General features: G+C 39.5%; 1 protein-coding gene across 1 annotated transcript; it reads left to right on the forward strand.

Annotated features, from left to right (window-relative positions):
- Positions 1-1,674: 1,674 nt before the first annotated feature.
- Positions 1,675-11,917, forward strand: atg4c (autophagy related 4C, cysteine peptidase). The gene is made up of 10 exons (XM_026147719.1): positions 1,675-2,086; positions 2,477-2,560; positions 3,097-3,321; positions 5,135-5,474; positions 6,278-6,348; positions 8,093-8,295; positions 8,480-8,558; positions 9,330-9,406; positions 9,881-10,000; positions 10,373-11,917. Exons 1-10 carry the CDS (start codon positions 2,011-2,013, stop codon positions 10,538-10,540), a joined length of 1,443 nt encoding a protein of 480 aa, XP_026003504.1. The 5' UTR covers positions 1,675-2,010; the 3' UTR covers positions 10,541-11,917.
- The last annotated feature ends 2,979 nt before the right edge of the window (positions 11,918-14,896 follow it).

Here is a 14,896-nt window from a genome sequence, read left to right on the forward strand (position 1 = left end):
GTCCACATCGCTCTTGTATCTGCATTGTGCGCTGGATCTCGTGTGCTCACGGCCGGTTCTTCCTCCTGTTTTCATTACGTTGTCGCTACACTCGGACGCGCTTGACTTTTCAGTGTCTTCGAAACTCCGTAGCTTTGTTTTGAACTCAGCAAATGTCATATCGTCTTTATCGTGAGTAACGTGTATTGCAAATGGCTTAAAACTTTCAGGTAGACCTTTTAAAACCATAGCAATCAATAATCCATCACCTAAAGTCTCACCCGCATTGCGCAGTGCTGTAATGGCGGCCTCTGCTCTGATGACATAGTCTGTGACAGTCTCTTCCCTCTTTTTCTGAAGCGATGATAGCGTGGTGTACAGGTTGATGATTCGGGGCTTCCCCTTTCCAGCGTAGTAGTCCCTCAATATTTCTAATGCTCTTCTCCCATTATCAGGGGCATCTCTCATAATCAGTGAGAGGCTTTTATCGTCCAAGAATTGGATTAACTCGGCGTAAGCGTCGGCGTTCTTCTTACCGTCTGCTGCTACTTCAGCCGCGCCGTTCGGTTCCTTCAGAACGGTGTCTTTTAATCCCAACAAGTGCAAATATCCTAGCACCTTAGTTTCCCAAAGTTCATACCTGGTCTCATCTCCGTCAAACATGAGTCGAGGCAGCCTGCTTGCTCCTCGTTGATCCATGTTGCTATTTAACCGTTAGCCCGCTATCCGTTGTGGCTCCGGATCTTCATGAGAAAAAACTCTTCTTCGAGTCGGCCCTGGGCCCATAACCTGTTGAGTATTGCAGCATCGACAGCGATCAACTCGAAGGGAAATGATGACGGAGGCAAAAATGTCCTTAATATTTTATGAACTTTATTCCTCTTCAACACACGGCAAAAACTTTTTTTTCATAGGTGCCGTATCTATTTCTCTTCTTCTTCCGTTTTTGGAACGTACAATGAAACAGTGCCTCCTTGTGGTGAGCACTAAAACACTGTCTCTGTTAAACCACAGTAACCATAATGCAGTTAAACACTGTACAACATGAGTACACACAATGAATATCTTAACAATGTTGTCTTCAGGTTTTGTGAAATAATAGAATAAAGTTTTTGTTTTTTAAAAATGACAATTTCAATAAAGTTTTTATTTCCTGAAAATCGGTTTACAGTAAATGTTTAAATAGACTGCAGTACGCTGTAGTAAAATCAAACACGCAAATTTAGAGAACCATTTGTCAACATTATTAAAATAATTAAGTCGCAACCGTCTTAACACTGTTAAGACTTAACAAGTGTCAACAGTAATAGGAGTTAAACTAAATAGTCGAATTTCTGTAAGAGAAAGAGAAAAATGAATATTATCAGGATAACTGTATAACATTGATAGGTTAAGTCTCTACTGTATATTACTGTAACGGTACACTAGATCCATAAAAAATAAAGGACTGAATGAATAAATAAATACGATGAAAATGAACATCAGCCGTTGTTGCGATGTGATTAAAATATTTTTTTATACCACGCCCTGCCCATTTGTACGACAGAGAGCGCTTGTTCTTATTAAAAGAACTACCCAAACAAAGCAGAGTGGAGTTAAAGGCAGTTAATAATGGGAAACCGCTTTTAACGCCGCCCTGTCGGGTTGTCTGGATTTCTTTTTTAGGCTAACCCTCGCGGTTCCCAGCGGAAGCACCGCGAGATCACCTGACTTCACTGTTTCTACTTCCTCAAAATGTAAATATTGGCGTTCGTGTTTGGAGTGTGAGTTCATATCGCAACTACTGGACGACAAACTGTGTTTTAAATGATCTTTTTGACATGTTTCAACACGGAGCTGCAACGCGTCTGTGAGGGAAACACGAACGGATGGAGGAAACTAAAATGAAGCGATGTTCTCACTGCAAGCTTTAATGTCATGTCATTTTTGTACCTCGAAGTCATAGTAGTCATAGTTAGTTAACACTGTGTGTCCGTCACGTAAAATGGTTGTAGGCTGAATGGGAATGGGTTTCCTCCCTCACTGTTTCAAATGGAGAATAAAGGGAGCGACGAGGTGGAAAAATTGAAGACAAAGTTTTTGTCCGTGTGGCACAATGTGAAGTACAGTAAGTAATTGGCTGCAGGCTTACACACGCACACACACACACACCAATGTTTAGCCCTGAGTGCCTGCTTTGTTTTCAATGCACGCGTCACTGATGTGTTGCTTTGACTTGTCCATGTTCTGTACAACAGAACACGCACTCACACAGTCTTATGCTGCTTAGTCACTCCTTAAAATAGTTCTTCATCAAACTTTTCCACATTGTATTGTATGTTTTCCCTCTACTGGCCTACTTTTGTCCAATGGCGAACGCTCTCCGTCTTATTAACAAGAAGTCAGGAGTCACGGAACTGACCCAGTACACTTACTGATTAGTTTCCTAGGATAGGTGTGTCAGTTAAATCTCGCCATCGATGAAGCTGTGACATATTGTCTGTTTACTCTGTCTTAGGTTGGGCTCTCAAACCAAAGACGTCATTCAGTAGAAATTCTCCCGTGCTGCTTCTGGGAAAATGTTACCATTTTAAGGCTGAAGGTATGCATGAACACATGCAGGTACATTAATAAATGGACACTTTTATGCTGATTGAATTCCCTGTAATAACAAAGTCACATACAATACTGGTTCCCCAAAAGATGGGAAACTGTGTGAGAAACAAAAACAAAAAACAGAATCACACATCATTATACCCCACACAATTATAGGCTCACTTTTAATTATTTTATGTACACTTGACCCAGCACCCAACTTTATTGAAAAAAATTGTATACAGTATATATGTACGTACAGTATGTAACAAATAACTTAAGCACCATTATTAACTTGTGTAATTTTTACGAATCAACATCTAAGTAGATATTGTTTAGATCATTCTCATATCTGTGGTTAGTGAAATAGCAGGATTGTGTCTTTGATCCATCCATTGAATTTGTAGATAAATTGCGCTAAGCAGTTACGCCAATTAGTATGAGCCACAAGTAAGAAATGGCAATAAGAAAGTTAAAATGATCATTTTATTATAATTGACACAATTAAAAAGTAACTGCAAATCCCTTTTTATCTTTTTTTAGCCACAGATGAAGAGAGTCTTACTGAAGCCTCTGTTGAGGACCTTGTTATGGGGGATGTGGATGCTTTCCGGAGGGATTTTGCATCCCGTGTCTGGCTCACCTACAGGGAAGAGTTTTCCCCTCTGCCAGGCAGCACGCTGACCTCTGACTGTGGCTGGGGCTGCATGCTGAGGGCTGGTCAGATGATGGTGGCTCAAGGACTTATGTTGCACTTCTTGGGAAGAGGTGAGGAAAATGATGGTACTGCAGCTGTGCTACAGTATAACCCCTTACAACAAGATCTATGAAAAATAAAAATCATATATCATTCTAAGTTTAAATATTCAAATTAGTTCATTGTCCAAATGTCTTTGGTCCCAAGCGGCACAGTGTTGCAGTGGTTAGCGCACCTGCCTTTGAATCCATTGGCTATGTGGGGCTTTTCTGTGTGGAGCATGTTCTCCCTGTCTATGTGTGGGTTCCTCCCACAGTACAAAGACAGGCATGTTAGGATAATTGGTGATTCTAAATTGACTGTAGGTGTGAATGTGTTATCCATGAGATAGGCTTGTGACCTTGTGCACCATGTACCTGATGTCTCACCCGATGACAGCCCTGGCAGTTTAGGTGTACTAGTCTGGTGTTTTCACCTGTTTGTGTTTCAGACAAACTCTATTCTCCTAAGATCTCTGCAGTGTAAACTGCTGAGTGTTTCTCTTTGTTTTCCAAAGACATCAACTGTGAGATAACATCTTTTGTCACTTTAATTAAGCTTAAATTTATTTTTTGTTTAATGCTTATTTTTGAAAAACTCGTTTGAAGTTTGAAGAGTTTCCTTAATTCGTAAGTTTTTAGTTGGTCCAAGGCATCCAAATGAGCGAACTCTTAATATCTTTGTAAGATCCATTGTCTCTCAACAGCTCTAGTCTACATAATGAATGACTGCCGGTTTAAAGCAGTCATTTAGAAAACAATATTTAAAACTTGTTCTTCTGTCAAATCTAAAATATGTCACTAATGAAATATTTCTCTATAAAATGACTAATGGCCACTTTAGGATATTTATTGATCAATTTTCGCTTTGATTCACTTTGAATCAAGGTCATTTAGTTAATGCCTTAGACTCTATTCTGGTCCATTTTATGGACTGGGCCACTCCCATTCTCCCCGCCTTCAGCTCCCTCCCTGTTTGTAAGGCTGAGGCACAGTTAAAATGAAATACTGGGACACTCAAACTTGTAATTGAACAGAATGACACCTATTCCTTTACAGAAGCACACATGGTTCAGAGTCTTTAGGGCAAAAACCTTTAATTTCAAGGTCTGAATGACTTTTTGTTCTTAATGTTCTAAATGGAAGTTTGATATGTTGAATGATCAGGTTCAAAGATCCTCATAAAGAGTTGGTCAAAGGAGTTGACTCTATTATTTTCTACTTCTCATATCAGGCTTTAAAAACCTACAGCCTGTCCTTGCACTGCAAGTACTGTGTCGTGTATGAATTCTCTAACTATTTTCTGTCCTGCTAGAATGGTGCAGATTACTTATGTAACACCTTTGAAGTAACATTTTGTAGTTTATTTTACCCTGCTTTTGAGAGATTGCAGAGAAACCCCAGTAGGGGTTGGAAAAGTAAGCAATCTCTTGAATTTAGTAGCTTTTAGAGCTTCTCTTATCAGCAACTGGCACCATTAGACGTTCGCTGTAGCTGCTTGCGAAAAAATTGTCTCCGTTAAACTCTTTGTGTGGTTTGGGTCATTGCCATGTAGCATCGTCTAACGATTCCTGATGATAGTCTCCTGGAAAATCCTTGATACAGCTTTGCTGTCATTGTTCTCTCAATGGCTGCAAGGCGTCAAGGTTCTGAGGCAGCAATAAAGCCCCAAGCCACAAAGGTCCCTCCACTTTGCTGAGATTTTGGTAAATGCTGAAAAATTTCTATCAGTCTACAGAACTTGGAATTTAAATATTCTGAGATTTTTTTTCCAAACAAACTTAAGTAGCATTTGTGTTCACAGAGGAAATGTTAATTGTTGCTCACATGTTATATTTGTCCAAAGACTGGACTTGGTCAGAAGCACTGACACTCCAGCCTTTAGACACAGAGACGTGGACTACAACTGCAGCCAAACGTCTGGTGGCCTCTCTGGAGGCTTCCCTGCAAGGTGCTCCTGGACCCTCTGTACGTAACTCATCACCACAGGCCCAAGCACTTTCCCTTGGATCTGCAGAGGAGGCAGATGCACATTTAAAGGAAATGTACCACCGCACTCTGGTGTCTTGGTTTGGAGATAGCCCTTCGACTCCACTGGGCCTCCACAGACTCGTCCGCTTAGGCCTGACAATGGGAAAACAGGCCGGGGACTGGTACGGACCAGCTGTGGTGGCACACATCCTCAAGTAGGTTTAACGTTTTGGCCTGAACTTACAATTGTTTCCATTTGATTTGATTGATTTAATCATGACTATGTGATGGTTTAGTTTTGTTTAGGACAAAAATAACAGGGTTTTGTTACTGATTGAAGTTTATATTAGTTGCCATGTTAGCCTTTTTTTTTTTTTTTTTTTAATATATATCTACGATTTAAAACATGTAACAGGAAAGAAAATGTACAAATGCATCTTTGTCTTGACATAAAAAATTTTTTTCATAAAATAAAAGTAATTCAACAAAATAAACATTTTCTTGAGGTCAGTAAATCATTTTAGCCCGAGGAGGGAGACTACACCAAAACATTTGTACTGCTGAAAAATAAAAAAACAAAAATAATAACCTGCTTAATGTATGTTTAATTGTGCATATGTAAATTGCCTGTATTAAAATCATTATACCCATTATACCCATTATAAAGCCTCCGCATAGCTGTTCCACAAAATTCATTTGTGCCAATGAATCATCATCTAATGCAACCATGTTTACATTAAATGATGGAGACTTAATTTTTTATTAATCATCATGAAATAATTATAATGTATACAATCTAGTGACCATATGTGTCTATCAACAACTGTGTAATTATCTGGAAATAACTTCTTATATTTTAACTTGTTTAAAACACCCATCTCTTGCTATTTAACTTTGCAATGTGATGATGAACAAAGCCTCGATGTCGGGTTAGCATAACCTCCAGATACAAACTTCCATTTCTCATCCATTTCCTCTCTGCTTCTTCTTCTTCTTGTCTTCCTTCTCTTTCTCTTAGGAAAGCTGTCGAGGAAGCGATGGACCCTGGTTTGGCGTGTATAACTGCCTATGTCTCCCAAGACTGCACAGGTATGAAAGATGAGCCTGCTGTTGATAAAACAGGAGACTGGGCACAGCGCCCAGGCGGACCTTGCGTTTTCCGCCATCTTTTTGCTGCCGTGAGATCGGAGCTGCGTAAAGCAGTGACAGTAGTCTCGCTGTGTCTATTACCCAACAAACACATCCATTCCAAAACTATAACCTCCTACTCCGGGCTCTTCTTAACCTCAATAACTTGAGAGCTGATTCTAAAGTCAAAGACAGACAGTTATTGGTGATGTATTTATCTAAATGCAAACTTTGACTGTTTCCTGCTTTTCATACTATGAGAATTTGTGTATCCTCTCTTGTTTCATATGGACAGAAAGTGAAATCCAGGAACATTACCTTGAGCATTTTTAACTTTGCCATTTTAAAAAATATTTTCTTGAGAATGAGATATTAAACAATCAGTTTATTCCACAGATAAAACAGCTCTTTAAATTCACAGTCTCGTTAATACAGTAGATTTTTTTTCTGGTTCATAGTTTGAGTAATTAAAAAAAAATTATTGCTACTATTTTTAGTTATTATTAAGTAAAAAAGGGATTTAAAAAATTACCATAGCACACACTAGCATGCACCAGACTTAATAAGTGCCACATGCTAACTAGCACAATTAGCAGATTAGCATTATTTATATATATATATATATATATATATATATACACACACACACACACACAAGTGAAAGTCATGTGATAAAGAAAGCACAACCATTTTTACTTCTAAGATTGTATGTGTCATGACATAAAAATTACCTGATCCTTTGAAGATCTTAAAATTCCTTAAGCATAGTCTCAAATGAACACTTGACAAATGAAACCATACCGTGAGACCATAGTATAGAAGTCATCTGTGAAAAAGTGGAGTTATGCATGATGGTCAGACACCTTCTGTTTGGTCTCGTCTGTCAAATGGACAGAAGTCTTGTAGTTTGTTCAGGTGCGACTCTGCAAACCGGAGCCATGCTGCCTCTTTTTAGAAAAAAAAAAGAGGCTTTCTACCTGACAACCCTTCCAAACCAGTCATACTTGTTCAGTCTTTAACTATACTGTCATGAATTTTAACATTTAACATGCTGCATTGAGGCCTGTAGAGTAGATTTTAAAAAGGCTAAAGAGGTGCTCAGTGTTCTTAACCACAAAATCTGACCAGCCCCTGATAGATAGTAGTTTAGCTACAGTGATGATGTGATCTTTGAGTATCTCTCCCATCATGTAGTTCCCCTGGTTACATGAATGTAAATAAAGTATCTACAACACGTGGACGCTACTTTGAAAGTAATGAGCTCTACTGTGGCAGCAGCAGGGGGCGAGATCATAACAAGAGAAGATGGTACACGGTTTACCCTTTAAAAGAAAAAGTTTTGTTTAGTTGTATAGTCAAAGTCATAATCAAATAACAAAATGATCTTTCTAAGGCAGAGACTTTACCATAAGAGAAAAAGCAAAAGCCACCCTCCTTTTTAAATTCAGTATAGTGGCATAACTGTATAAGGTCACCATTCTGTGGCAAAACTGTTTTTGTTTTGGGGTTTGTTTTTTTATTTTGTTTTTTATTTAAAAAAACAAAAACTTTTTTTTTTTTAATTAAAAAAAGAAAACAGGAATGTGACAAAAACCAATGTTTACCAACTACTTACTGCTGACTGTTCATCCAAATAGATTTTGGTGAAAAACACAGCAGACTGAATGACCTCGATCTGACCTTATGTGTTATTGATCCTTTGTAGTATATAGCGCTGATGTCGTCGATTGCCACAGGGCACCGAGAGCAGAGCGGACCTCTGATGAGACACCAGACGCCCCTACTCTGCCACAGAACGACCATCCAGTGCATGCTTCCACCTTACCGGAGAGCCGAGCTGTAATCATCCTCGTCCCTGTTAGGCTCGGAGGGGAGAAGACAAACCCAGAGTATTTTGACTTTGCAAAGGTGAAAAATGCATCTAGATTTGAGTGGTTAAAAAACAAAAACCCTACAAAACAAATATTAGATTCATATTAATAAGAACGAAGATGTTTGGAGATTAAAGAAAGTCAAAATAACTGGATTTTGCCACTGGGATGGTGGGAAACTTAACCGCGCATCTCCGTTCTGTCCTTCTGTGTCCATTTAGAGCATTTTGAGTCTGGAGTACTGCATAGGCATCATCGGAGGGAAGCCCAAACAGGCCTGCTACTTCGTGGGATTTCAAGGTTAGTAATGGAAACGAGGGAAAGAAGACGCACAGAGAGGTTGGTGCGAATAGCAAATTACTTTGCATAATATACCCTTCTTATGTGAAGAGACAAAGTGAGTTAATGTATTCCTGTTTGCGCGAGGAAAACGGAGAGGAGTGGAGATGGAAGCAAGTGAAGCAGGGCTTACTTTATTCTCTCTGACCCATCAAAGCCTTGCCCATTTATCACAAGTAAACCTCCCAAGTTGTGAGCCGTAATTGATTTCCATAGGAGGCATGCATTAAATTTCATCTGAGCCCCAAAGTGAGCCACTCTTCATCACCTTCAGGAGCCAGGAGGAACCTTCAGTTGTACATCTTGGCAGTCAATATTTACGCATTTACATTTTACCAATTTGAAATACAGTGGTGGATGATGTCTAAATGACAAGCAATACATTCTCCCTGCCAAGGCACACCTCGGCGCGGCATTTATCATATGCAAATGGTCGAATATAATTGTGTGTTTGTAAAAGTAATTCCCCCACACAAAAATTAAATGACAACCTCTTTTTGTGGGTGTAAAGGATGGGCTTGTACAAACGCATCTGATTATGTAGAATTTAATCCACCCCGGTGGATATTAAAAAGCAACAACCTTCTGGGAGGCATATTTGACGCACCACAAGCCTAACAGTAGGCTAAGCGTGGTGACTTTGAGCTGCTCTGCATAGAAATTGGGGGAGAAACGCATTTTTGTAATAATCGGATGTTTTTGAATAACTTGTCTTTTGTTTTGTCCTTGCAGATGACAGCTTGATTTACATGGACCCTCATTACTGTCAGTCTTTTGTGGATGTCAGCACCAGCGATTTCCCTCTTCAGGTAATGTGAAATTACACAGACGAGCTGACTTGGGGGGGCCCGGTAATGTGAATTTAATAGTTGCTGTTAGTACTTAAGGGTATGAATCTTAAAGCAGCACTCGGTCCAATTACAGAGTCCCCATCTGCTGATTTATTTGCTGCTCGGATAACTGAAGCTGCCACTTAAGAGAAATACGGCAAATACGGGCTCGGCCGCCGTGAGCCTTAATATTTCAGGGCCCGTACGTACAAATCGGCACACAGCACTGTGCCGAAACTTTGTTTTATGCTTTTTGCACGCCGTGGTATACAGTGTGACAAGGTGTTAAATTTCAGATGCTGTGACAGCAGATAAATAGGATTGCATTCATCATGTGACGCAGAATACATCTTATTTGGTGTCGATGCTGTCATGGTGTGTATGTATGCCCCGCAGTCACCTGGCCCTTCAGCTTGATGAATATTTTCATGTATTTTGTCTCTCTTTGTCTAGTCGTATCATTGCCCCTCGCCAAAGAAGATGCCTTTCAGCAAGATGGACCCGAGCTGTACCGTTGGTTTCTACTCCAGAAGTGTTCAAGACTACGAGAGGATCAGTCAGGAGCTGTCTAAGGTGAGACCACAGCAAAGGATACCTTGATAGTTACTGTGACTCCTCACAATTTCTTTCCTTATTTTACATGCTGTTATTGTTGTTGTAATACTGCTGTATATTCATTGTTTCCTGTCCTGGCAAATATATCCGTCAGGTAACCTGAGTTGGACAGCAGGTGGCACCATTTAGCCATAAATCTGTCTCAATTCTTACTTCTCACACCAGTCGTTTTGTTGTTGTAAACCAAAATCCGTCCTCAAATTTAGAAAAAAAAAAACCTTTCTGTTTAAGTGAAATGAATGTGATTTGCATCTTCGAAAAGAAGATCCTAAGCCTTGTTATCTTAAGCCTTTAAAAGCAAAGCCATGAAACACTGCTTTATTGTTCCAGCTGCTGCAGCCATCAGCGAAGGAGAAATACCCCGCATTCACTTTCGTGCAAGGTCATGGCAGAGATTACAACCTGTCGGCAGGCCTGACACCTGAAAAGAGAGAGTGGCCCTTCATCCATGACCCGCGGAGGACGGTCACCACCGTCGGAGACTTTGTGCTGCTTTGACAGCCCTTTTTTTAAAGTCCTCTTCTGATTAATCTAATTTGTTAAAGTCCAGAGCCTCATGTAAGTGATATAAAGGTTTATGGAACTACACGAATACAGTTTATGCATCCCGGACACTTTACTGATGAATTTGTAATTAACTGGTGAGACTTATGTTTGTAGGTAATGTGAACATGTTGAATAATATGCCAGGAAGCCTTGGAACATCTTTTTGTGCTCTACTGAATTCAGTGACCCAACATTTTTTTTTTTGGTGGTGTTTTGAAATGGTATTTTAGCAAAGGGGAGCATTTGGGAGAGCACTGTTCATTTTACACCATTATCATATTTTTGATAGAGATTTTGTGAACTCATCAGATTTCAGAGGACTTGAGATTTTGCACCTTAAATCAGAAGCTTATAATGATCGCCAGGTCAAGTTCACACCTCAGTTTTGTGAATTTAGGACTGAGAATGCCATGTCGAAGTAGTAATTATAAACTAAGATCAGTGTTAGATTATTTTTTTAAAAGCATAGGGTTGCAACTAGAGAACTCTTAAGTGTAGGTAGCAGTAGCCTAACAGGTATGGTAAATGTCTTCATTAGTATAAGCTAGGCAGTCTATGAAGATGGGCAGAGCAAGTAATTCTTTCAAACATCTCTGCCAAAAAACAAGAATGAAGAGCATCTCAGCAGCAGACTGCAGAAGCATATGCTTTGAAGGAGTGTTTTAAAAACACTGTTAATATCTTTTTTATAATTAACTTCTTTGTCTTTGCAACATGGTGTGGTGTATTTGCTTGCCTATGTGCATTTTTGCCTGCTTGCATCACAGTGAAAGGGACTAGGATTTGCTAAGGGGTTAACTGTGCCATGTTCTGTAAAGCACAAAGCACTATCTGTTATAAATGTAATGTTAACAATAAGATTCTCTGTAGGATATCACCTCTTTATAGCTAACACGTTTATAACAGCAAATGAATCAAAGAGTTAAAAAAGACTCTTTTAAATCTGATTCAGGGAATTGTAATCTAGAGGCTGCTAAAAGTTTTTTGGGATTGACAATAGAGATTCAAGTCAACACTATAAGCACTGTTATACTACTTTACTCCATTATTTCCACATTTTTGAGAGATATTTTTCATACAAAGAGGGTTTTGTAACATTTCATGCCATGCACCTTGCCATATTTCAGTTTTCTTCATTCTGTTCTCCAGCACTGAGTGAGTAAGAACCAGGTGTGACACAGTTTCATAGTAACTATACATGATGAAGGAAGTATTTCGTCTGTTAAACACATGCTTTGTCTGCTTGGATAAATTGACTTATAAAATTACAATGTTTAACCACTGCCAAGCAAAAAAAAGTTAAATAAACTTGAAATCTTTTTTTCTTTCTTTTGTTTAGTTTGTTTTTTGTTCACTTTAAGAATCCTGAGCCATCCTAGGACAAAAAGAAAAAAAAAATCAGTGCTACATGCAAACCTCAGTGGTGTGTTGAAATGTATTCAGTTCCTTTCTCTCCCAGTCAAATGTAGTAGATTAAAACTAATCGTACGTGCTAACCATCTCTACAGCCCATTAACCAGGAACCGGAAAAAATGTGACCCAGTGACACTGGCAGCAATTGTGTTCCTCTGCGGAGGAAAAGAAAATATCCTTGTGTGCAAAGCTCTGTTACCATGGATAATCTGTCTGTTGCCCCTTTAGTTTGAGCTATGCCGGACTGTTTTCCTGTACAATACAAATTCTTGTATCATGATGAGGCATGCTTTTTAAGGAGGAAACTGTCCCTTCTGTGTTGGAGACAGGGCAAGGGTTAGGATGGAGGGACAGAAAGAAGAATCCATCTGTTCTCTGCCATGCTGAAGCAATGGCAAAGTGCATAAAGGCATCATTTAGATCCACTGTCTGATCTGTGTGGCAAGTTTCTTTTTTTTTTTTTAGTGGCTGGGCAACTGACTGTTTGGACAGAGCAGGAACATCAAATATGCAAGAGCAAAAAGATCTTTGTACGGTGAAGAGGAAGGGTTGAATGGGCAGGAGGGATGATGGGACATTTGGGATTTTTTTTTTTTTTTCACAGACATGAAAGAGCATTTGTGTCGCAGAGCACAGCGGTCTGAGGGCTGACTGTGTTCTCCAAGTATTTACAGGGGACGTATGAATATTTGATTAATATTCCCCTGAGGCTCAGGGGAAATGCAATAAGCAAGCGGTGGCTTTACAAAGCAAGCTGATCACATACACTGTGCCTTACTGTTTAACACAGCTGTCTAAAGTGTCACTCATATTGCAGATTCCTGAAAATCTAATCTGCAGCCGAGCAAATTCCTCACAAACAGGGGAGTCTATGAGTTATTCCTCTGTTACGCAGATGGATGGATGTGTGTGTCAGGGGGATTGGGGGGTCAACACAAAGACATGGCGACTCCCCATGAAGATTTTATTTTGGTGTGATCGGCAGGAGGAAATGACCTGTGGTGTGAAACTCTTAAGAGGGATTGGTATCATATCTTAAGATCGTGCTTGACTTTAGAGTAAACCCCTGATTAGGTCTCGTCCTACAGTGACCCAAGGGACGAGGAAACCTTTCAGATTTGGCACTCACTCCAACATTAGGATGTGAGAACAGAAAGCTGGATCATGATTGCAAGATGAGCTGTTAAAACAATTTTCATTAAATTCTTGAACCATTTCCTCAAAAGAAAATTAAAGCGAGACTAAATAAACTAGAAGATTGTCTCATGTTCATTGGATGTGATATAGTTTGGCAAAACCGTAAAAGTTAGTAAAATGCTCAACCTGTCCAATTACAAGACGGCCATGTGATCACAGTACTGGGTGGGTGTCGTAAGCAATCTTAAGTCTCTCGCTCGCCATTCTTTTTTTTCCTTCTAACTTCACTTTCCCAGGATGTCCTCCAACCAAAATCAGGCCATGACGAATGACACTGGGAGCGTTCATGGGAATTACATTTAGCAAAGAGGGAAAGACACAGGTGAACCTCTAATATCCACAGTCTGTGTAGCTGTCTGGACATTAATAATGAAAAGTGATGTGTCTGGTGCTTTTCATTCGTAAGTGTGTAAATTTATATGGATGAATCTGTAGTTTACACATGTACGGCTTGTGTGTTAGACATTCTAAATCTTAGGTGTCATACTCCCTCCCTGTCTTAACGCCAGGTGCAGGGGTGCTAGATTTATACCCAGTAGCCCTTGCCCACCCTTGTGGAATGCCATGCATCTTCAAACAGGTACTTCACTTTGAAATCTCATCTCAGCGCGATATCTCAAGGCGGCTAAATATACCCGGCTCCCGCAGCCGTCAGAGCGTAAATACCGCCTGCGCTGCATCAGACCGTATTCAGAGTCACAAGTCTGTCCATTGCAACTGTCCACTTGTCTCCGCCCTTCTCCTCCTTAAACCCTCAACCCCTAATCTATCCTGTTCACAGGAGCTCCTGGAGAAGTGCTGAAGCACTGCATGTCTAACACATCTCTTCTGGGCTGAAGCCAAAGAGATGTCCTGGTGCTGTGATTAATCAGCACCAAACAGGGCAGAAGTTTTAAGAGCACTCCACCCCGTGAACATGACCTAACTATATACTAGGTCAAATGTTTGTCACCGTTATTTAATTCTCCCAGTTTGGAATGTTTTTCTTTCATACATAAGAAATTGTATGAAATATTCCAAACTATCTTCCGCTATAATGCATATTCCAGTATAATACTGTTCAAATTACAGAAACTGGTTACCGTGTGGGGTAGAGAGCTTTAGTAATTATGAATACTGATATTTTTTGTATTGGTGAGGCTCTAAAGTGGTTTTAAAAAAGGTTCGTTCTCTATTTTAGTTAGATGTCGCAAATTCGGCAGAAATAGATCAGAAATTGTCAGTGATTAATTATTAAAAACAACATAAACAGCCAGCTTTCACTCAGTGCAAAAAGTGAAAGCATACCTACCAACAGTGCTATTTTCTATATCATTTAAAACTGACTTACAGTAATGAATTAAAGAGAACATCTTTTATGCATGCAAAACAAAAGAAAAAAGTCGTGATATTATTAATATGTAATTTTGCACACATTTTGACTTATTTCAGTGCCAGAAAGTTAATCTTATAAACACTGGGTTATCGATTATTACATGGACCTAAGTAATTATTTGTCAGTGTATTATAAATCCCACTTCCACTTTAAACATGATGGATGGATGGATGGATGGATGGATGGATGGATGGATCTAACAAAAGGACAATAGAAATCACAGTAAATGCAAATATTGCAAATCTTAGGTATGGGTCTTTTAGCAACTATGACATCCGAAGATACTGTAGAGAGGCAAATTTAGCGCTCTCTGTCAGCAGGAG

This window comes from Astatotilapia calliptera, chromosome 17, assembly GCF_900246225.1.
Source record: "Astatotilapia calliptera chromosome 17, fAstCal1.2, whole genome shotgun sequence".
NCBI lineage: Eukaryota > Metazoa > Chordata > Actinopteri > Cichliformes > Cichlidae > Astatotilapia > Astatotilapia calliptera.

Excerpts from the sequence above, each read along its gene's own strand:
- atg4c (XM_026147719.1), top strand. The coding sequence starts at position 2,011 with ATGGAGAATAAAGGGAGCGACGAGGTGGAAAAATTGAAGACAAAGTTT. Across the intron at positions 2,561-3,096 it reads TTACCATTTTAAGGCTGAAG|CCACAGATGAAGAGAGTCTT; the intron begins GTATGCATGAAC and ends ATCTTTTTTTAG. Across the intron at positions 3,322-5,134 it reads GTTGCACTTCTTGGGAAGAG|ACTGGACTTGGTCAGAAGCA; the intron begins GTGAGGAAAATG and ends ATTTGTCCAAAG.